We start from the raw sequence: 25759 nt of genomic DNA, 5'->3' as shown, positions 1-25759 counted from the left end.
TAACTTTATTTAAATATTTAACCTATAACCTATATAGTTCACAGAGAACAAAACGATAAAACACGGAGCATCATTGAAACCTGTCAGCGTTCATTCACCACTGTTTCTTATCAAATAAAAGTTATCATTTAAATAGTATTAAATACACATCTGCACTATTATATGCATGATTTTAATATAGTTTTGAATATATTATCTCTATTTTTCTTTATAATATAGATTGGTAAAAACTTTTAAAATTTACAATCTGCAAGTCAGGACTATTCTCAAAAAGTGTTGTGGAATATTTGCATATGCTTATCAAGTTCAAATTTAGTTTTAACATAAAGTATATAGGTACTTGGAAATATGGGCTTCCGAGGTCAGTCTCCCGAGTCCCCAGACTGATCACGTACATTGATCAATTATCAAAGCATTATGCCAATTATCAAAGCCAATGTATAACGATAAGCCTACCAAAGAGAATTTAAATACTATTATAAAAATAATACCTCAACCAACCATGAGAGCTTATCGTCTATGCTTTGCCTAGTTCAGTCTCTCAAGTGTGAATTCGTCTTGTCTTAAACTAGGAATTAAACCACGAACCCCTAACTGGTAGCAAATAAAACAATTATTTAACTAGACATATTTATTAAAAATAAAAAAAAAAACCCTGCCAATGCTTTACAATAAATAAATTTGGCGATACTTATGGCTTCGATGGGTGATTGTGTGGACAACTGTGGTTTGCTTGTAATGAACAACTATGAGTCGCATATTTTACGATATATCTTTGATGTGTTTTCAGTCTTGAGACAGAGCCGCTAATCCAGTTAATATAAAATCTGGATTTTGATCTACAGGGATTGTTACATTTGATAAAAATATATTTTCTGAAGAGGATTTTCTATCTTCATCTGTCACAGATCGTCCTACATCTGACAATATGGCTTCTGCATCTACAAGTTCGGTACAAGATCGGGAAATTTCAGATCCGCAAACACCACCTAAAAAGAACTCATTACAAGACATAAATAATTTTATATCTCCAGTACTTATTCAACCCTATCCAAAAGCGCCTGCTAGAAAAATTTCTAATAGTGGTAGGAAAAGAGGCCATGTATGATTGCAACCAACACACCGAAGAAAAATCTACTTGAGGAAACTTTGAAGGGAAAAAATATAGTCGCAAATAAAAAAAAAGAAAGAAGTTGAGAAGAAAATCCTACAGTAGGAATCATCGGACCCCAAAAGTGATGGAGTAGAGTACAACGATAATTCGTCAGATGATAGTTTCGAACTCGAAGAAGAAAGGCTGCATACAGAAATTTCTAAGGGTGATTACATTGTTACCAAGGTTTTTGGGAAAAAACGTGTTAGAAATTTTATGGCAGCAGTTGATAATGTGAATCAAACAGATTTTGAGGTCAGATTCTTAAAGAAAAATATGCCATCAAATATTTTCAGTTTCACTTCTGAGCCTACAGCTACAGTGAGTGTTACTGACATTGTAGTAGTTAAAGATAATAGAGCAAGATATAAGGGAATGATTTATTTTAATACAGATTTATCACAATACAATTTACATTATTTACATATTAGTATTATATAGATTTTGTAAGCGTTTCTGGATGAATGTTTTAGCTTTTCTTAAAAATAAAGGTTGTTTTGGCGAAATTCATTGTCCATTATTTCCTTTATGGTTGTCCATAGTCTCCTTGAGAGTAAGGAGACAATGGACAGAAGCACCTCTGCGAGTTATACTCTCCCATAAGGACTGTGTTCATTTTAACACAATGAAAAACTGCCTACAAGTTAGTTTTATGTATTGTATTTGGTAAAATATAGTATACGCCTAAGTTAATTTTCTAATCCTTGTTTTGATAGTATATCTAAAATCTGTCCAAAGTCTCCCAGGCCTTCCCTAATTGGTAATAGATGTTCAGTAAGATAATTAACTACATTACAATTAGTGCAGAACAAAACGGCTCCAAGAGAAAACAAACTACGTCACTTTACGTAGTAATTTTCTATAATTTTCCTTCAATACTTATTGTGAAATATTACTACAGACACTTTAGTAGTAGTTGTATAATTGATGAAGCAACTCATTAAATATTACTCATTTTTGTTTGAATTTGACCTCTGCTCCCTTTGTTTTCATTTTTACAATTGAAATCGTATCGGGCATTCTCCGCCAGCTATGCATTTATCGATAATCAATTACTTACATATTGTCGGCGAATGAAATATGAACAAACAACATTCTGAATGGCATTTATCGAATTAATCAGTTAATCTAGTTACTAGAATGTGACTTTTAAATAAAGATGCAAAATGTAAACAATATGCCTTCTTCAAACATAATCTGACCTCGCTACACTCAAAACGTGGATCAAGAAGTTCGAGTGATAGTAGGAGATACTGATAAGAAGCCGGTCATTAAAAAATCATGACTAGCATGTCATATGGTCATTAACTAGCGATTTATCTTCAGGACAAGATCCGTTCTCAAAAGTGCAGTTTGTGCGGCTCTGCTACAGTTATTTTTCTTAGTGATGGTGCTTCTTTTTACTGTGTAGGAAGTAAAAACGTTTTCGTTAGTGGATTGATTTTTGTGTAATGTTGGTAAGTACTGAAGGGTGTTAAAAAAAAGCGAACAAAAATTGGTCCTAACCTTTACAGAAATAATATCACATATTCAACTTCAAGATCAAATGGTCTACATGGTCTGTCTAGTGATGGTGAAAAAATTAAATTTATTTTATCCAGTCTTAATTTAAACTATTCTACCTACTTCTTTTGTAATGCGTGTGTGAAATATAAATTAGATATAAGGAAGTATATTTTCTTTTTTAATTATCATTACTTCTTTTGCATATCTTCTTCTTTAGGTGCCGTGTCCATATTCAGACTTTGGCCGTCACCATGTTTACAATTTTCTAAAACCTTTCTCTATCGACTGCTGCTCGAAATAATTCTTCTACTGTGAAAACGTATCATTGTCTAATATTTTAGCTATTTCCCTCTGCCTGTACTTGTATTATAGGGCGAAGTAGATGGTATTTGAGTCCTCTAATTATATGGCCGAATTATACAAGTATGATATACAAATTTTTGATAATTCGAAGGTCTTAGTCATCAATTCCCACTTCTTGCAAGACACCTACCAGTTTGTTATCAGTGTATCAGTATTCTTAAAGAAAAATTCAGTACATGGCTGATCAGACTGATAGTGCCATGATCGCTACACTAAGATTTTTTACAATCTGTTTCACAATAAAAATAATAAGTAAAATTGTTTGTCTTTACAACGTCAGAGAGATGTAAGTTCCAGTGACCACAGCATCATAACACAAATATTAGCTTGTTTACCGGTGGGATGCACAGATCACAATGGCTGGGCGCTGTTGAAGGTGTAGCTTCCACTACTGTAGACACGGTCAGGAACGGTTTGGTAGGTCCAAGGGATTATACCGCTTTAATCTCTTTGCTTGTTGGTTGTGGAGAAGATTGTATGCCAGGGTGTTAGGATACACGCGCAACCTGTTTTGATATTGTTCAGAAATTCTTTTGCACTCTTCAGAGACTGTTGGTGCCTGGAGATCTCTATGTAAGGCGTCATTCTGTATATAGCAAGGAGCGTTAGCGATTTTTCTTAGAGTTTTAGATTGAAATCTTTGTATTTTCATAACATTAGATTTGCTAGCTGATCCCCAGAGCTGCGAACCGTATAACCAACCGGATTTTATTATCGCTTGTTGTCGATCGATAGGTGTTACTTTTTTTCTTAGCATCCAGTGAAGTTTTCTGTATAAAATTTCTAGTTGTAGTCTTTTCGCCATATATTTTTGGCCCATGTTAATCTTTTGTCCAGATGAATGCCTAGATATTTTACGTCATCCTTTTGGAGTAAAAGATATCCATCGAGGTTAACTTGTGGACATATACCTCTTCTTAGAGTAAATGTAATGTGTGTGGACTTTGAGGGATTTACTTTAATTCTCCAGAGTTTAAACCATTCATTAGTTTTGTTTAGATGTAGTTGGAGTATCTCTGATGCTATTACTGGATTACTACGAGATGTTAGGAAAGCAGTATCATCTGTAAATGTTGCAAACGTAAGGTTATTGCTTGTTGGTAAGTCAGCCGTATATAAGAGGTACAAGATCGGTCCGAGCACACTACCTTGAGGTAGACCAGATTTGATGGTGTAGAGTTTTGTGTGGGCTTCACTAAACCTTACCAGCCACCTTCTTTCTGTAAGGTATGATTTAAGCAGTTTGAAGTAAGTGTAAGGCAGGTTTTTCTTTAATTTGTACAGAAGTAATGTGTGCCACACCTTGTCAAAAGCTTGGGAGGCATCTAAAAAGGCTGCAGTAGAGTATTTTTTGTTTTCGAGACTAGTTCTTATTGTTGTGTATAATCTGTGAACTTGTTCTATTGTAGTGTGTTGGTTACGAACTCCGAATTGATGGTCAGGTATAAGACCCTTTTTGTCCAATATTGGTTTGATTTTTCTCAACAGAAGTTTTTAAAAAACTCTTTTGAAACGACTGGGAGTAAACAATCGGTCGGTATGAGTTGACATCTTTTGGATCTTTACCAGGTTTTTGAATGAGTATAATCTGTGCCACTTTCCATTGCAAAGGAAAGTAGTGCAGACCTAACATAGAATTGAAGATCATAGTAATTATTCTGTAGCAATCATGGGTTAGTCCTTGAAGGACCTTACCTGTAATGAGATCGTCTGGCGCCTTGTCGGGTTTTATCTCATTTTTTATTATCTGTTTTACTTCTTTAATGTTAAATTGTGAGATTGGTAGTTCCATTTGATATGGAACGTCAAGAAAATAATGCAGTGGTTTTTCTTGTTCTACAAGCACTTCTCTGGTAAATGAACCAAATACTTTCGAAATATGTTCTGCGAATGTCTCGGATTTCTCTGTATCTGTTGCCTATTTACCTTTGGCATTTTTTTAAAGGAGGTATGGCGACTTCTGGCCCTTTTAATTTTCTCGTCGCTTTCCATAAAGAATAGTTTGTGTCTTTGAACGGAATCAGATTTTCTAAATAAGTTTGGATTCCTTTATTTTTTTCTTCTTTTAACAGATTTTTAAGTCTTCTGGTAATTCTCTTTAGGCTTGCTTTGTCAATAGGTGCGTGTATGTTTTGCCACTTTCTCCTTAGTTTTCTTTTCTCTTCAATCAAACTTTTTGCACTCAGAGAACAATTTATGCTTTCCTTCCATATTGTCTGTTCAGGAGTAGCACTCCATCGCGCCTTTTCTATGGAAGTAATTGTACAGCATTTTCAATTTGTATTTCTGTTTGAGTGGCAAGTTCATTGATATTTGATCTGTAAGTGCACTCAAAATATGTTCCAGTTTGTTTGGTTATTGGTTAGGACTGGAGGCTTACTTCTAAGTATGACTTTGGAGTCTAGGTCAATTAGAATGGGAGAATGGTCTGACGAAAGGTCCCAACATAATTCTATTGCGCAGTAGTTAAGGGATATACCTTTAATTACACAGAAATCTAAGAAATTGAGTGTTTTATTGGATCTGTAGTCCAATAAGTTGGTTCTCCTGTAGATACAAATTGTAGGTTGTTTCCCATTGTTGTTTTTAGGAGTTGTCTACCCCTTGTTGTGATTACCCTAGAGCCCCAGTGGTGATGTTTGCAGTTAAAGTCTCCTCCTGTTACACTGTTTAGCGCTTATTTTTTTCGGTATCATTACAAATGTTGCAGTATGATAAATAAAAAAGTAAATTAAATACACCACTACTAGCTTTTCAGTTAATTGAATATTATAAAAAAATGTGTTTTGAACTTTAAATCTTGATAGAAATTTACAAATTAAATGAGTGTTGACCAACTTTATTCGCTTTTAATAACCTATTTTTCAAAATGCTGATGATCGTTAATTAGTTCTAATACCTTGATGAATAATTGTTTAATGAAGTATTTTTGTATAACAAATACATTATAAATATTACTTCGTATGCGAAAACATGTTTTTTATAGGACAGAGTGTCCTTTATTGTATTATAATACATGTCCTTTAACTAATTCGACACTACCTACGCTAGCTAAAGATGTATTATATGTATTAAAGCCAATATATGACGTAGGAGCATAATTCATCAATCTCTCGTGTTTGAATTTGTTGATCAATACAGTATTATAAAGTCATTTTGGCCCCTCATGGCTTCATCAGACAGTGGGGCTGAATACAAAATCAAATACGAAACACCAGCGAATATCTCCTAATTGTTTCCCACTCAAGTGCTTAGAGTACAAGGGTGCCATCTACTTTGATGGATTTACACTGGCTTTAATACATCAAAGCTCTATCAGGCTTTTGCTAGGAGGTGTAAACTTTTACAAATTTAATATAGCGCAAAGGACAGAAAACGATATTATTAAATTGTGTTCGTTCATGGCCATCAAAATAGATGGACATTAGATATTATATATATATATATATATATATATATATATATATATATATAATATATATATTATATATATAAATACATATATATATATATATATATATATATATATACATATATATATATATATATATATATATATATATATATATATATATATATATATATATATATAACACCTCTACAGTCCTTGTAGGCCTCTGGCTATTTGCTTCCATTTATTCCAGTCCCTGACATGTCTTACTTTACTGCATCCACCCATTCCTTCTTTGGATGTCATTTTTCGCCACTTCCTTCTTCGCTATTGTTTTAAAGTTTCGGTTCTCTGACATTCGTATAATGTGATCAACTCATCTAGCTATTTGGGCTGGTATTTTTGCCGTAATTATTTATTTTCCATACTTCCTGATTATGTCTTTATTAATAAATATTCTCCGCCTTCTGTTTGTCTCCGAAAATTTTTCTGAGCACCTTTCCTTCCCAGGTCTCTACTTTCTTGTCTTCCTGTTGGTTCATAATCCACGTTTGGCTGGAATACATCACGGTGGCGCGTGGCTCTGATTACTGTCTCGTGGACTCGCAGTTTAGCTGTTCTTGACAAATTTTTTGCTTTCAATATTGAATTTAGTGACCCTAGGATCAGAAATGTGTGCCCGTAAAAATCATTGGTTTGACGATGAATGTAAGAATGCAGCAAAAGAAAAAAATGAAGCCTACAGAAAGATGCTTACCCGACGAACTAAAACAACTGTAGAGAATTACCACATAAAGAGAAGAGAAGAAAAGAGGGTACACAAAAGAAAAAAACGAAACCACTTAAATAAGGAACTTAAATATATAGAAAACCTAAAAAAAAGAGAGAAAGAATTCAGAGCATTCTATAAGAAAGTTAACATCAACAAAAAAGAAATCAAGGCTACCACAAAATAATGCAAAAGTCAGAATGGCGACCTATTAACAACAAGGAAAGATATATTGAGTAGATGGGTGGAATACTTTAACCAGGCACTTAATATGAAGGAGGAAGAAGAAAACCTAGAAGACGAAAGAGATGAGGTAAGTGGAGCAGACGAGAGGAAAAATGAACCACCAACGATTCTTGAAGTTAAAGATGCAGTTAAAAAACTAGGCAGAAACAAATCACCTGGAATAGATAATCTCCCAGCTGAACTACATAAAGAAGGTGACCATGATACCATTATGGTATTACAACAGCTTATAAAAGAAATATGGACACACAAAATGCCTCCCCAATGATTGGAATATTGGAATACTTTGCACCATACACAAAAAAAAAGATATCTTTGAATGCACTATCCACATTTGAGGCGGAAATAATATTAACTATCAAAAGACGAAAACTTGAGTACTTAGGACATGTGATGAGAGGGCAAAAATACGCATTATTACAAGTTAATATGCAAGGCAAAATCCGAGGAAAGCGAAATGTGGGAAGACGAAGAATATCTGGCTTAAGAACTTAAGGGAATGGTTTCAATGCAGTAGTGCAGAACTTTTTAGAGCGGCAGTCAACAGAGTCCAGCGGCAGTCAACAGAGTCCGCATAGCCATGATGATTTCCAACCTTCGATAGAAGATGGAACTTAAAGAAGAAGAAGCACTATCCACAGAGAAATTACGCTTCTAAATGCAGCGTATTAAATATTTTCCACGGTACTATGTCATCGTATGGCACCATATGCAGAATGGATAGTAGGAAAATACCAAGCTGGTTTCAGAGGTGGTAAATCAACCATTGAGATTGCAACCCTGAGACAAATTAAAAAAAAAACTCTGAAATATTGCATTGACACTAATCATATATTAAGAGACTACAAAGTAGCCTACGACTCTGTGAACAGAAGAGAAATGTTCAAAGCAATGAAAGAGCTAGTAATACCAAATCAGTTAGTAAGTTCAACAAAACTAACTGTTGAAAAAGTTAAATGTAGATTACGAATTCAGGGAGAACTGTCTGAACCTGTTAAATCAAATAAGCAATTATTATTTCCACATCTTCCTCTTTTTCTTCTTTCGCCTTCATTTATCCATTGTTGGACATAGGCCTCCTCCAATTGCTTCCACGATTTTCTATCTTTTGCAATTCTCATCCACTGCTTTCCAGCTACAGATGTTATATCGTCTATCCATCTCTTTTTGGGTCTTCCCACGCTTCTTTTTGTTTCTCGAGGTCTCCAGAATGTCACTTTATGAGACCATCTGTTGGTGTCTTGTCTTGCTACATGTGCTACCCATTGCCATCTCAATGACGCTATTTTTTCCATGATGTCGGTTACTTTAGTTCTTCGATGTATTTCGGTGTTAGGAAGTTTGTCTCTGAGGCTTATATTTAACAACATTGTGGTTTTTTATATGTTAAATATTTCCACATGCCGATCAAAATCAAGTCTACTGTGGAATAAGTACAAGGTTGAGATGTCAGATGACATTTTACGTAAAATTCATGTCATTTCAAAAATTGTCAATCTAGAGTTAAATAAGGAACAACCAGGCTTCGTTTTTAAGCAAAGAGATGTGTTATGTGCAGCAGTGTATTGGTAAGTTAGGAATGCCATCTAAACCTGGTGAATTAAATGACGTTTTCAATCGAGAATTGGAACGTGAAAGTAAATATGATCGAGATGCATTGAATCGATTAGTTCGAACGAATATACCAATGTTAAATTCTCAACAGAAAGAAGTATACGATAAGTTAATGGAGGCAATTGGTGATGAAAATGGTGGGTTATTTTTTCCCGATGCAACCTGTGGAACTGGGAATATATTCATCATGTCACTTACTTTCGCTAAAGTTCGTGCTAGATGTGAAATTGCTGCAGTAACTGCTTCTTCTAGATTAGCAACCAAGTTGCTGAAACTATGCAGAATGACTCGCTCAGCGTTAAACCATCAAACGACCAAAGAACCAACATACAACGTTGCAAAATACTGTACTGCATAATAACTCAAGATGTTTTGGAGGCGTAATGATTCTACTGTCTGGCGATTTTTGCCCAACACTAGCAGTAACTCCAAGGTCGACCGCTGCGAACTAAATATCCATTTGCATGAATGCAAGAACATGGACATGAGATATTACGACTACGTCCATATCACTGTCAGTACAATCCGGTAGAGTTGGTCTGGGAGTTTGTAAACACTAGGTATTATGATTGTCACATGACATTGACAATATAGACGTGGAGATACTGTAGTAAAAAACGTATAGAATGATGCTCTAAGTGAAGCAACATCTGTGATACAAAATGATTGGGCAGAGCCTATCATATACGACGAAGATAAAGCACTAGTTATAGATATAGTAGGTAATCCAGAAGACGGATTTATATGAATAATGTGTGTAGGTAATTTGTTTTTCTGTTTTTATTATTCTCCAGTTATTCATATTATAATATGGTTTTAATTTATATAGGTTTCAATCTCGTTTTGATATTATAATGTAAGAAATAAACTTTCATAAAGTTTAACAAACAAAGAAAAGCTCATATAGGCTTTGCATAATTTTGATCCGTGATTACTAATGTTTTTGTCAACTAGTAATAGGTACGGAACTATTTTTTTTTCTATCAAGTGGTAAATATCTATTATTTGTACGTATTTTTAATTTAATTGCTATTGATTAATTTTAATTTAGAAAATATTGGTAATTTGATTAGCAGTTTCATCTTACTCCAGTGATTTTAAATATCAAATCGACCAAAAAGGGTGAAGCGGACTATAATAACTACTATTTGTATAATCAATTTATACTATGCTCATTACGTTCCTGTCCACTTTTATTTCTAATATCATCTAATTTACGTATCCTTTTGTAATTATTAGTTGTTATACATCGGCAGCACGGCAGTAGGATGTAAACAATGTTTTATTAGTCATAAGGAAGTGAATTACTAGTAGATGACCTCCCAAGTTCATGTTTATAATCGCCGCGGCGGTTAACTAGCTTGTGTTCGAGAAGAAATTAAAACTATCGAACAGCTGGCCGGAATAGTTACAAAATTCCGACAAGTAGTCCTTTCTCTCTGGGAAGGAATTCCGCGTTCAATCTACACCCAAACAAACAAGTAAACGACAACAAGCTCTTTTTATTTTCAATTTTATGAAAAAAGTTATTCTTTCTAAAAAGTTCTGAATAATTTAGAATGACCTAGAAGAGTACAATCATTAAATATTAAAATTTTTAGACGCCGTTAGTCAAAAAATATAAATTTTATAAAAGAGTTAACAATATCCACAAATATTTTTTGACAAACCGCATATATGACTGAACAAATTTAATATTTGATCATTTTATATTAGTTATATAAAGAATAACTTTTTTTCACAAAACTAAAAATAAAAAAGTTTCCCATATGGTGCCGACATACTTATATATATATATATATATATATATATATATATATATATATATATATATATATATATATATATATATATATATATATATATATATATATATATATATATATATATATATATATATTGTGATGATGTTTTATTTGTGAATGATGAGCAATGAGTGTTTTTTTTTAATAATATATATAGGGTTTTTATCGCGATTCTCAAAGAATTAGTTTGTAAGCACTTTTTGAAATTATCTTTATTATATCTATTATGAAACACACATATATATCTAACATAATCAATGTAAAATTTAAAATAAACTATCTTTAAATTAAAATTCTTATGAAACTAATTAAATTATATAGATAATGTAAATTTTACACAAACTATCTTTAAAATTGAAATTCCTATGATACTAACTAAATTATATTAACAAAATTTTGTACCTTTATTTCACTGAATGCCTAAATAAAATATTCTCCAAAATAAAGATTTTAATCACCACTCAATGTCTTCGTTCTCAGCCTCGATTATCCTTGTTTTTGTGAAATTACCAAATTACCAATTATCAGCTTCCACCAATTTAAAATATTTTTCTTCTTAACAGCATTTATATATATTCTTCTTTACAATATACCAATATCCAATCACCAAATATATTATATAATTTTAATTTTTAATTAATACTTCCTTCCATTATCCAATTACCATTTTTACATAACATAATTTTTAATCTTCAATAATATTATCTTTATACTGTTTCTTAATCTTCATTGAACTTATTATATTGAACATCTGGACCTTTTGACGGACTATCTTGAACTTACTGAACAATTGACTTCACTAACTAAATGTGTCTATCTTCTAACTAACTTTCTTACTAACTGACTGGCCATCTGACTGAACTGATTCTTTGAATCTAAATCACCGGGTATTTATATCTTTTTCCATGTTCCAGAATCATCCGGCAAGAAATCCTATTCGAATTGTTCTATATGATTGTTCTCGAAAAAGTATATGCTCTGGTTATGTCCATTTTACAGACATAACCATATTCGAGAACGTTCTACGTAAACAAAGGTTATCTTCGGTGATCTAGAGAATTCCTTACTTTTCTATCGAGAATTTTGTTGACATTTAGACTTTTCAGATCAGAATGTACACTTAAATCAGTAACCACATATAAATTAAACATTTTAAACTAACATATTATTATAACCCCACTTTATATTCCTAATTATTATTTAAAATGTCACTTTCAGAGTATGTATATCTCTCTGTCACTTAAATGTATAGTTGGTTGCCTATGCACATGGCTCACTTAAATATATTTACAATATTATAATTATTAAAATAAAACTTTATTACACTTATTATATGCTAATTTCTTAAGAATACCCTCATATAAATAATTTTTATAAAATTCTCTAGTATATAACTTATTAAAATAACCAAATACTTTTAATATCTAATATTATCTAGTATATAACTTATAAATTAATTTTTTAAAAACTATTTTTCCTCCTCCTACGGTCCAATATCATTTCAATATATATATATATATATATATATATATATATATATATATACATATATATATATATATATATATATATATATATATATATATATACATATATATATATATATATATATACATATATATATATATATATATATATATATATATATATATATATATGTTCGGAAAGATTTCCGCGGTTAGTACAATTAAACTTAGTATATATATATATATATATATATATATATATATATATATATATATATATATATATATATATATATATATATATATATATATATATATATATATATATATATATATATATATATATATATATATTCTGTGCAGTTCAGAACAAAAATTAGGCCGTTTTCCGTATGCTTCACTACATTGTACATTATACTAAGAGACTTAATCAGACGCCACTCGTACCTCGAGTGTGACAGGAACATGGGCCTAATCAATAAAAAATCTGTGGTTGAAACTCCTTCCGAGTGGAACGAAATTATTGAAAACTCCAGGTCCAAATCAACACCATTTAGAGTTATTTATTTTACGACAAAAATTAATCGTATTATTAATTATATTATTATGTCATTTATATTATTGGTATTACGAGGCATGTTTTTTAAGTAAGTACCGTTTTGTGATTCCGCCACCGCAGCGCCACGGTCGGCGTTCCGCGCATAAGCGCTGGTTACCTACGGCTAGTTGTCTACGCACTGACTCCATTACAGTCTGATTCTTCATTGTATACTTGTTTACTCCAGTGTTTAAGATGCCTCCAACAATCGTGAGTCACACTGATTGTGAAGTACGGGCTGTTATACGATTTCTTAGTGCTAAAGGCGTAAAACCGATCGATATTCATCGTGAGATCGTTGAAGTTTACGGACAAAACATTATGAGTGATGGAATGGTAAGGAAATGGGTGAGAGCATTTAAAGATGGCCGCACAAAAGTGCATGATGAAGAACGGAGTTGGCGTCCTTCGGTCGTTAATGAAAATTTGGTGCAGAAAGTGGACGAAAAGGTGAGAGAAAACAGACGCTTTACAATTTCATCATTGTCCGACTGCTTTCCTCAGTATTCTCGTAGTGTTTTGTATCGCATTGTTACCAAGAACTTGAATTACCGGAAATTGTGTTCACGTTGGGTTCCAAAAATGTTGACGGTTTGCACAAAACCCAACGTTTAGGCAGTGCATTGACTTTCCTTGAGCGGTACCACAGTGAAGGTGAAGATTTTTTAGACCAAATTGTTACTGGTGACGAAACGTGGGTGGCCTACGTCACACCAGACTCGAAACAACAATCCATGGAATGGCGACATTCATCATCACCCAAAAGAGTGAAGTTTAAGCAAACAATTTCTGCCCGGAAAATCATGTGCACAGTTTTTTGGGACAGAAAAGGAGTATTGCTAGTGGAGTTGCTGCCTCGTAATGAGACAATCAATGCAGCGTCTTATTGTGAGACATTGAAAAATCTGCGTCGTGCAATCCAGAAAAAAAGACGTGGCAAGTTGAGTAAGGGTATCGTTTTGCTGTATGACAATGCCCGTCCACATGTGGCTAATCAGACCAAAGATCTCATCAAATTATTTAAATGGGAAACTCTAGATCATCCTCCATACAGCTCTGATCTGGCGCCCAGCGACTACCATTTGTTCCAGCACTTGAAGAAATACCTGGCCGGTCAGCGTCTTCAAGACGATAACGAAGTCAAAACAATTGTGATGCAGTGGTTAACAAGTCAGGCGGCAGAATTTTATCAGGAGGGTATTCAAAAACTGGTGGCACCAGTAGTAGTAGTAGTAAGTAGATTAAGGTACAGGCTTTCATGTAATAATAAAATTATTGCCATATCTTTGCACGTCTTTTTTTAATTCCAAAACGGTAATTACTTAAAAAACACGCCTCGTAATAATTAAACGTCTCGTTTCAAAAACAAAATATGATTGACTCAGTAGATTGAAATGTCAGTTGGTATTTCAGATTTTTTTCCTAGGTATCGTAGTTACCCTATCGGACAAACAGCGTGACTTGTCCTAGACTTTTATATGTCTAAATAAATAACGTAAATATGTATTTCTGACTATTTGGTCGTCAAGATCTGTTGGCCGAAGACAGAATTCTTGGTTGAAGGATATACGTGATTAATATTAATGCAGATTGATTGATTTGTTTAGAGCAGAAAGTTCAAAAATAAAAATAACCATTATGATTGCCAACCTCCATAATATAATATACTTTTTGACGATAGCGAGTGTTGCATTTCGCGATAGGTCGTTGGTACTTATTGATGAGATGTATTTTGCAAAATATATGTAAAATTGATTATTCGTACATCGATTCAAATAACAAGTCTGACATTTGCTTTCAATTTGAATATTTTTGTACTCTATTACAATACAATAATAGTTAATATACAATAAACATGTTTTCTTCGGGACGTTACTGGTCAGAAAAAATAATAATATCTATTCTAGAAATTATTCATCAGTCAATTTGAATTTAACTATATTCATTCTATTACTTTACCATATACAAATAGTGACTATAAAGAGTTCCACTCAAAACCTATTATATTACATAACAATACTTAGTTTTATTGTTTTTCTTCGTATTTCTTATCAACTTTCTCCAATGTAATATTTCTCATTCTCGCTAATTATTTCATTGGGTTCAAATCCGTAGACCAATCATTTTGTAACTAATTCAAAGAAATTATTACAACGACAATCAAATGTTTCCAATGATATACATGTGTCATAGCAAATTCGGTAAATGTCTTAAGCATAATTGGCGATTTGATTGGAATATCCAGCATTTGTTAGCTAACAATGAAGTGATCCTGTTCGCTTTAAAGTAGAAAACATAAATTTATGTAATTCTGTTGGAGAAACAGGCTAGATGTCTGTAGCAGAGACGGATTAATATTAATTTAATTTGTACATCAAAAGTTAATTCTATATGACATTGCGTTAAATTAGTGTTATTTAAAAGGGTCCTATACCACACTGCGATGTCAAAGATATTTTGTGTATACACTACATTTAAATTTTAGTCCAAAAGAATCTAGGCTTCTAAATAAGCCTATTATCCTTTTTGCAGCTACGTTTTTATTGGATTAGGTTGTAAAATATGTTCTGATTATTTATAGCCTTAGAAAAAAATGACTTTACTTGAAGACAATATCATCATTATATAACGGGGGCCCTACGGCGATTGCCGCTTCCCGCATTTCAGCCTCCATCTTTTCCTATCTCTCCAATCTCCCTCTTCTAAGCCTCTAGATTGCATTGTTTTTGTAATTTCTCTTCTGCAGGAATTTGGTGGTCTTCCCCTTTTCCTTCTTTCTGGCGGAACATACATTAAGGCTTTCTTTGGCCACCGCTCCTCCTCCATTCTCGTCACGTGACCATACCATTGTAATTGCCTTCCTTGTATTCTATTTGAAAGAGTATCTCTAATTCACGTACGGTTTCGTATTTCCTCATTCCTGATTCTTTCCATTCTCGATACTCGACATGACCTTCTAAGATAATCCATTTCCACAACGTCTACTTTATCTCGTTCATTTTTTGTCAATCGTCCAACATTCGGCACCATATGTGGTAATTGGTTCTACAATTGCTCTGTATACGCGAAGTTTGGTATGCATCTTTATTTTATTAGACCACAGTAATGAATTCAGTATTCGGATGCATTTTTTCCCTTGGGTTATTCGGTTTTGTACATCTATCTTAACTCTGCCATCTGCTGATATGATGCTTCCTAGATATTTATACTGGTTGCAGCCTTTGATGACTGCGTTTTCAAGCCTCCGATCTGTGGTATTTCCTCCAATTTTTAAATATTCTGTTTTGCTTATGTTTACAGTAAGCCCCCATTTGGCATATTCCTCAAATAATTTTCGATTCTCGGTTGCAACCACCACCTGATCATCTGCAAACAACAATGTATACAGAGTTTCTTGTTCCACCTCGATGCCCATAAATCTACATTTATTTCTCCAATTCCTCAATGCTTCTTGGACGTATATTTTAAAGAGTGTCGGTGACAAACAGCATCCTTGCTTTAGGCCTTTAGTGACTTTAAATTAATTTGAGGTTCTGGTTCCAATTTTTACACAACTAACTGCATTTTCGTACAATTTATATATCGCTCGGATATACGTCGAATCCAATCCGGACCTTTTGAGGACCTCAAACATTTTCTTTAATGGGACACTATCATATGCTTTCTCAAGGTCTATAAATACCAAATGGGTCTCTCTACTTCTTTCGACACGCTTTTCAATTATTTGTCGTAGGATAAATATATTATCAAGGCAGGATCTCCCGGTACGAAAGCCGCTTTGTTCTTCAATATCTTGTATCTGTCTTTCAACCCTCTTCTTTAATATTCTGCCATACAACCGGCCCACAGAGCTCGTCACACTAATACCTCTATAATTGGAACAGCCTCTTTTATTCCCTCTCTTATATATGGAGCTTATATAAGATTTATTCCAATCTTTAGGAATTTCCTGGTCTCCACACATACATTTATTAAAAAGGTCTACTATTAATTCTAAAAGTGCAGTCGGCCCATATTTAACCAGCTCTATGGGAATGTCTCCAGGCCCTGCGGCTTTTCCGTTTTTAACCTCTTTTAAGGTTTCCGTCAATTCAGGTAATGTTATTATAGGGATTTCCTGTCTTTCGTCTCTGTTGTCTATTAATTCCCTTATCTTTTCCCATCTGTACTCTACTCTATCCTCTTTCAGCAGTTTCGTATAATATTCTTCCCATTCATTTAACTTTATGAGAGAAATGTTGTCTTCATTTTTCCCATTTTTCCTAAACTGCTTTAATGTTTTCCAAGCTTGTGCTACTTTTGTTCCACCCATAAATCTGTCCAGTTCATCACACATAGCCTCCCAGTTTATATTTTTCGCCTTATCCACGTCTTTTTTAACTTCTCTATTCCATTTAGCGTATATTTCTCTGTCTTGAGGATCTTTGGATTGAAGCCATATGTGATATGCTTGTTTTTTCTTGAGAACTTTCTCTTTTAGTTCCGTTGACAACCATTCAGGTTTTCCTTTTTTCCGATTTTCAACTTTTCCCAGTGCTTCATTTGCCGCTTCATGAATATATTTTTTAATTACCTCATACAGACTTTCAGGGTCTAAGTCCTTTGTTTCTATATTTTTTATTTTCTGAGCTATTCTAATTTTATATAAGAACTTTGTCGAATCTTGTTTAAAGCTTTCCAGGTTATATTTTATGTTTTCTATGGTTGTTCCTATGTCTGTTACTTCATCATTTTTGTGACTTAATTGTTCTCTCTTAAATGTCACCATTACTTTTGCAATAATCATATGGTGGTCACTTCCACATTCTGGACTTGAAGACAATATATTCGGTCATTTTCTTTGCTCTTTCGTAGAGTTTCTATGTTGCTCTGTCCACTTTGTCCATTTTACAAAGTTGATCTGAGTGGGCAGTGTTCATTGAGAATTGTTTTCAGAAGCTCAAAGAGTATTTTAAGTGACGAGCAGAAGTTTGTAATAACTGTTTTACTTGCCCTTGGCTAAAATATTTTCTCAGTAAGTTTCGCATCTCGTTTCCAACAATCCTTTATGCCACATCACTAATAATAAAGTTACTTTTTTGGCTTTGTCATTACTTAAAAGACTGTTTATACCATTGTAAATCATAAACGTTGAATATTTTTGTTAGTCATTGAGTACCGTCGGTTTTAAATAGCTTTATGAGTTCAGCATATGCATTGTTAGGTCCAGGAACTTTATCGTCTTTTAGTTGTGATATTGTTTTTTCCACTTCCTTTGATGTGATTGGTAAGTGGTTATTACATACGTAGGACGGAGGTTGTTTGGACCTGTTATCATCAAAGAGTTCTTGTAGGAACTTGGTCCATATGCGTATTTCTTGATTTTTATCTGTGATGATGTTCCCCTGTTGATCTTGCAGCTAGCTGTGTTGGATTTTTGAAGACTATAGTCGGTTCGCTATATTTACGCGGGTTTCGGATTAACAAAATTATGCTAATAACTCATTGATAACCAGTTGCAGTAAACGACTTCCCAGAAAATTAGGTAAAAACTGCATTAATGGTCATATTTTAAAATACATTAAAATAACATTAGGGTAGGTATAAATTTGTTACAATATTGCAGTTGAATTGATTCTTTGCCAGTGTTGACATTGTATGTTTGGTGGAAATATTTAAAAATGCCTAGACGTGTGTTAGATGTAGATAGTCTAATTTGTAGTGTACATAAGTATTTTACGGATGAAAAAGAAAATGGCGGTCCTTTAAAATCGGTAATGTCTGTTCAACAACGCGTATGTGATGCTCTAATAATTAGTGAAACCAAACTAAGAGGAGTATTACAAAATCGCAATAATGAACGGCCGAAAGAAGATCACCGAAAAACTCGCATATCATTGAAAACGAAAGATATTCCAGATGGAAAAAAATTTGAAATTCGTGATACCATTTATCGAATGCGAGCCAACAAGGAACATGTGACCTCAAATACAATTCTCTCGGAATTAAAAGATAGAAAATTTGACGAAATTGGCAGAACAAGTCTATGGCAAGTGATACATAATTTGGGTTTAAAATTTCAAAAGGAGGATAACAGAAAAGCCCTTTGTGAAAGAATTTTGTTGTGCATAAAAGAATTAACTTTCTAAGAAAATATTCTAAATTAAAAGAAGAAAGGGCAAATTTTATATATTTAGACGAAACATGGATATTTTCTAGGGGTGCAACCAAGAGAATATGGCAAGATGATAACGTAAAGTCTATCAAACATACTGATGGAGAAGGGAAGTGACACATAATTTTACATGCAGGAGGGATATCGGATTTTATAGAAGGTGCTGATTTAATATTTTCATCTAAATCAAAATCAAGTGACTATCACGATAATATGAACACAGAAATGTTTGTAAAATGGTTACATGAAAAACTTCTTCCAGGTTTAAGTGAGCCCAGCGTAATTATTTTAGACAATGCACCTTACCATTCTGAAGTATTAAACAAAAGTCCAACGAATTCTTGGACTGTTAATAAAATTAAAGAATGGTTGACAAAGGAACATATACCATTTACACAACATATTTTAAAATCAGAATTATTACGCTTGGCAAATATCCACGCAAAACCAAAAACCTTTGTTGTGGATCAGATTATTGAAAGTTACGGTCATCAAGTTTTACGTCTGCCACCGTATCATTGCCAGTTTAATCCCATCGAATATATATGGGGAATAGCAAAACAATATTATGACAACCATATTGGGCCTAACGGTTATAGCGACGACGCAGTTTGGGAAACTTGGCGAAAGGCACTTTCAATTGTAACTCCAGAAGTGTGGTGCAACTGTATATTCAAGTGCGAGAAACTAATAGAAGATTGGTGGACTCGTGAAAATAAAATAAACGAAATAAGTCCAATCATAATAACAATTAATGGTGATGACAGTCATGATAATGACGATTATGATATTTTTGATGATAATGACTGATTTTCATTTTTGTTGGCAAGTTAAATTTTTTTATTTTTCATTAGAAATTCTCTCCATGGAACAAATATACATAGACCATATTTTCTGTGTGAAGTGTAATATAAAATTATTATTAGGTTTATATTAGCCACATTAGACTCCATTAATGAAGTAATTCTCCTTATTATACTGTCAATTATATAAAAGATTTTCCATTATTATTTAATTAAAACAAGTTATGGATTATTTTTCATTTCATTTGACCAGTTGATATTTCCCCAAAGAGCAGGTAATTAAAACTGGGTACTTACAATAACATTTTTAATCCGAAACCCGCGTAAATATAGCGAACCGACTATAGTTGTTTGTTTTATCTTTTTATGCATATTAACTGTATCGCATTTTTGTTCCAACAACTCTATCTCTTCACACTGTGCTTTTAACCAATTTTGTTTGGCCTTTTGTATTTCGGTTCTTATTTGTATCAGAATATTTTTGTACTTTCTTTTGCTCTTTGATTTTCTTCTTTCTTCCATGAGTTAAAGTACATTGTCATTCATCAAAGTTTTCTTCTTCTCTTTCTATTCTATTAGGTGTTTTCCTCTGATCTTGTAAAGGGTTTCACATATATTCTGGAGTGATTCTTTTGGATCATATGTTTGCTCCATGTTACTAAGCTTTTCTGAAAGAATCCGTGCGACTGCCTCTTTTGTTTCCTTATCTTTGAGTCTTCTCATATCACATTTTTTATAACTTTTTTAAATTTAAACCTGAATTTACCAATAACAGGAACATGATCTGATGATATGTTATTACGGAATATCTTGTGCACCATTATATAATCAATTTGATTCCGTATTGTGTTTCCTGGTTATCTTGCGGAGAGACCAATAATACAAACTTCTTGGTGGTAGTTTGAAGAACGTATTTAGTAATGCAAATTTTTCTTCATCTACAAATAGTTTTAATCTTTCTTCTCTTTCATTTCTCTTCCCTAGACCAAAATCACCAATGAATTCACCGCACTTTATCAATTTTCGCACTCAAGTCACCCATTATAATAGTTATATCTTCTTTTTTAATTTGATTAATAACGTATAATCACTGCTTGTATTTAACTGATATAACACATTTACGTTTTCAAATATTTATTTTTTATTTATCAAGAAATAATCGATTTCGTCCCTTGTGCTTCCATCTGGGTTTTCCCATGTCCATCTTCTGTGTTTTTTCTTTTTAAAGAAGCTGTTTATTCGATAGAGATTCTTTTCCAAAAGGAAAATGCTGAAATGTTGAAATTGCCACTTATTATTAAGAATTTACAGGATTTTCCTTGATTGTACAGGATATTTGATCGTAGAATATTTGGACTTCTTCGTCTGGCTGTCCTGTAGTAGGTTCGTATACGTAAATGATCTTAAGGATATATCTTGCTCTTATTTTGATTTTTAATTAGACCACGGGTTGAGATTTGGTTTATTAAAACAATTCTGTTGGCAATTCTTTTGTGAATAAAGAAACACACGCCTCCGACTATCAATTTCTCTTCTTCTTTGGAGTACCATAAATAGCCTGTTGGAGATAATTGTCTAGCTTATGCAGACCAAATTGTTTTATTATCTGGAGTTATGAAGGAGCTGGAAAAAGTGGTCAGAAAATTAACAAAAGCAACGTCAAAATATGTACTCGAAGTACATACACTATGTAAAATATTTATATGAAAAGTTAACAGCTATAAATTTTATAAACAAAAAACCTACCATTAGAAATTGCAAAAGATTCATTGGGGCCGCAATAGGCACGACCAGAAAGCATATACCAAAAGACTATCGAAAAGAATACATTCCTAGTTGGCCCATAAGAGCTAAAAACTGTACCAAAATTTCCTTGAAAGCGGCTATTAAGAACTAGCCGATGAACTGCTCCATAGCCTAGATGCAGCGAGACAATAAAAATGGACGGAAACTGTTGAAAGTCTTAATTTTCGAACATCAAGTAGACAAGCATGGACACTACTAAGAAAATTAGGAAGTGGAACTCCCATAACAAGGAACAAAACAACAATTAACCCAAACACTATTGTCTCACATCTGGTATCGACATCTAGGGATCCGAAAGACAAGCCACACACAATCAAGGTAAAACGAGAGCTCAAAACTTTAAAATTCCAATCTACAGAAACCAAATACTCCTTCACTTGTACTTGCGAAGAAGTCACCATAGCTCTCAAGGATGTAAAACCACACAAAGCACCAGGTTTTGATCAATTTTGATATTTTTGAAAAATTCATCCCGAATTTTTAATTAACACCGGAAAATATGCGAGAGAAAAGATAGCCCACTTTTTCACAGATATTATGAAGAACGGTACCATACCACAGGAACTCAAAGGCTTAAAGGTCATTGCCATATTAAATCCAGGGAAACCAAATGATAACAACCCTAAGAACTACAGACCAATAACCCTACTATGGGCGATGTTCAAGCTACTAGAAAGACTTATCTACGACAGAATTATTCCAAAGCTACTTGAATCAATACCGGTTGATCAGGTAGGTTTCCGACCGAAAAGAAACGCGCAGATCAGGTTCTTTCACTTACCACATTTATTGAGGCAGGGTTCCAGAGAAAACTGCAGCCGCATTCATAGACCTAACAGCGGCCTACGACACAGTCTGGAGAGAAGGTATGATATACAAGCTCCTGTATACAATCTCCTGTAAATCCACTGCTCAAATAATCAACAGCATGCTAGCTGACCGAACTATTCAAGAAGTCGTGTGAACCGAAATTAGCACCCCAAAAAAAAACTGAAGAATGAACTGCCTCAGGGATCTGTTCTAGCTCCTCTTCTCTTTAGCCTGTACATCGCTGATATACCAGAAACCAGATCAATGAAGTTTGGTTACGCCGATGACTGGCTCCTTGCAACAAGGTGTAAGTCATTTGAAGAAACAGAAGATATCCTCACGGCGGACTTACACACAGTGGAAAAGTATTTCCGTAAATGGAGACTTCAACCCAACGCTACCAAAACAGAGGTTTCCAGTTTCCACCTAATTAACAAGCTTACAGGAAGAAAACTCAAAATCCAATTCGAAAACACTACACCAAAGTCCCTTGCGGGGATTCTTGACTGAACCCTATCTTTCAAGGAACATCTTTTAAAAACAGAGTGAAACTTTAAATCCAGAAACATCATCCAGAATCTGTGCGGCACAATATGGGGAGCACCGGTTTTCACCTTGCCATCATCTGCCCTGGGCCTTGTCTTCTCAACCGCAAAATACTGCTCTTCAGCCTGGCTTATCAGCCCACATATACACAAAGTAGATGCCCAATTGAATAATACAATGAGAATGATTGCTGGCGTTATGAAATCCACCTCTACGCAATGGCTCCCAGTACTGAGGAACATTCCACCACCCAAACTACGGCGGATACACTCCCTCCTAGTGAGTACAGAAAGATACTTAGTACCGAGATCCTGCCAATCTATCAAGGTATAAGGAATCAGAACCCAACAAGGCAGATGCGGTTACATGATGCACAAATGGAGTAAACGACCATCCCCACTCTGTGACTGCGGACAACCACAAACCATCTGTCATATCAGAGGAGTTCCTAATGGCGACTCCAAAGTCGATAGACTATATAAATAAGTTAGATGTTCGTTTGTAAACATATGTACTATGTTTTATTTAAAATATATGTACATTTAAATGTAAATGTGTCAAGTGCTATACAATAAATAAATTTGTAAACAAACCGTTTGAGTAATAAACCATTTTTATTTAATTTTTTGTTCTTGTAAAGATTAAATATAATTTTTTTTAATGAAATATTGCATTATAGTTGTAAAGCCTGACCTGGATTCCAATCCTCGCACCTCGTCGGGGTTGCATTGGATTTATCGTAAGTGCTCGAGATAAAAAGCTTTTGATGGACTTTACCGACTCCAGTCCGACTTGAAACTTTTCCACACCACCGGCTTAAACTATTTACTGTAATTTGCACATGTTTTAATATATTCATACAAATATTATTCAAAACACATCGGTGCCAGGTCAAAAATCGTCGTAAGAATAGATTGGTTCGACATCGGCTGAATATAAAAAGAAAACTATCAACATCGGTGTAAAACAAGAACATTGTATGTGCGTGCGTGATGTTACAAGTGCTACTAATAATTTAGTAAATACACTTTTGTTAAAAAACAGTTTTAAACTTATAAATCATTTATACATCTTCTTTATTCTGTTACCTTAATTAACGATCTAACGAAAACTACCGTCATGTCGACTACTATATCGGTCGAAGAAGTTAATATAAATTTGAATAATTTTCGCGAACAATTGGCATTAGCTGAATCTTTGTCTCGGACTAATTTCAATACCACGCCAAATACTAGAAGAAGGGTAGTGAAAAACGTGCAGCCCACATTCGGCTCTTTTGATGAAGTTTCTGGGAATTTTGTGCCACCAAGGCAGCTGTTGCAGATTCTGGTGAGGTAATACATAGTTTTTATAATAAAAATATACAATTATCTTTCCCACTGTATCTTCAACTCAAACTCTACTTTTGTACTACTTAACAAGTTTTTAACTTTTTCTTTTAACTTAATTTACATTCCTTATTATTTTTTTTGTTTTGTCTTTTCTTTTATCTCTTTCTTCTTTGTTTTTTTTCCTCTTTATTTTTTCTTTCTTTTCTTCCTCTTATTTGTTTTTCTTTCTTTATTTCTATAATTCTTTATTGTTGGTAATTTTTTGCCACCATTACTACAAATTCCAAAATTTATTCTTGACTTCTGAGTGGCACTTTCCTTCTGTGGAGGTGGATTATAATTTTAGTGATTTTTTAGATAGGCTTGTCTGTATTTTCAATACAGCATTATATTTAATTACAATTAAGTCAAAACATCACAAACCCTGGACCAACAAAGGTATACGCATATCAGCCAAGAATATGCGTTCACTACTGTAGCTCAAGAAATTTACTGCCAACGTCTTTGTTAGTGAATATATCACCAACTACAGATAAACCTATCTAAAACTTATCAAACAGCTTAAAATAATGTACTATAGTCCATTTCCATCATATTGATAGCACATTATGTATGCAAATCCCCAAACTGTTGATACGGGTGACTCAATGAAAAATAGATATTTGTCAACAAGTTTACAGAAGTATATAGGAAAACAATTTTAAATTGAGTATGACCACCAATTATAAAGGTTGAAGCAGAATAGAATACAATAGTTTTGAGGGTTACTAATCCCTAAATAAAGTTGCCAGTGTCGGAGTGATGAAGATTAACAGGTACTAATAAATTTGCAAGAAATGTAAGATGTTTATTTTATTGGTTATATATAAAATAATTTGTGGCCGTAACAGGGGCCGATTTGTAAAAAAAATGAATATTATTTTAATCAAATTCCATTTCAGATTCACTGCTTTCTTCAGAATCTAAGGAATCTTCAACTCCAATGTTAATTATTACCGGTTCCAGCATTGCATCAGTCATATTATCCAAATTCCACATTTTATTTTCTTCCTTGTGAGCATGATTAACAGCATTTTTCCAATTTTCTGGAGTTACTTTTGTTTGAAGGAATGTTCTAATAATTTCTGTAGGTCTTCTAATTTAAAAGTTTTGTTGTTGCGTCCGACTTCACCCTTTACTTGAGACCATATATTTTCTATCGGATTCAGATTACAGTGGTATGGGGGTAAACGTAAAATAATTACATCACGGTTTAATGCCATTTCATCAATTATATCTTTTTTATAAGGTGCTTTATGTTGCCTTACAATAGGTAATAATTCCTTTTTTGTCGAATTCTCCTTGTACTCAATTGCGTGTTTATCCAACCATCTCCCCTTTTTTCCATGCCGTTGTTGG

At 33.4% G+C, this 25759-nt stretch overlaps 1 protein-coding gene across 3 annotated transcripts in view; it reads left to right on the top strand.

Annotated features, from left to right (window-relative positions):
* Positions 1-2391: 2391 nt before the first annotated feature.
* Positions 2392-25759, top strand: part of cu (NADP/NADPH phosphatase nocturnin) — a 94725-nt gene continuing 71357 nt past the window's right edge. Inside the window, exon 1 of one of the 3 annotated variants that reach the window (XM_072544620.1) lies at positions 2392-2610. Coding sequence is in view for 1 of the 3 variants with exons in the window: in XM_072544612.1 (XP_072400713.1) it covers positions 24150-24364 (215 nt within the window). In the remaining 2 variants the exon portion in view is untranslated. Of the gene's footprint in view, positions 2611-23843; positions 24365-25759 lie in introns of those variants that run through there. The other 2 variants (XM_072544614.1, XM_072544612.1) reach the window with 2 other exon arrangements.

Source organism: Diabrotica undecimpunctata, chromosome 9 (genome assembly GCF_040954645.1).
Source record: "Diabrotica undecimpunctata isolate CICGRU chromosome 9, icDiaUnde3, whole genome shotgun sequence".
NCBI classification, from domain to species: Eukaryota; Metazoa; Arthropoda; class Insecta; order Coleoptera; family Chrysomelidae; genus Diabrotica; species Diabrotica undecimpunctata.
Note: the sequence above shows the minus strand (reverse complement) of the source record. Positions and strands in the feature narration are given on the sequence as shown.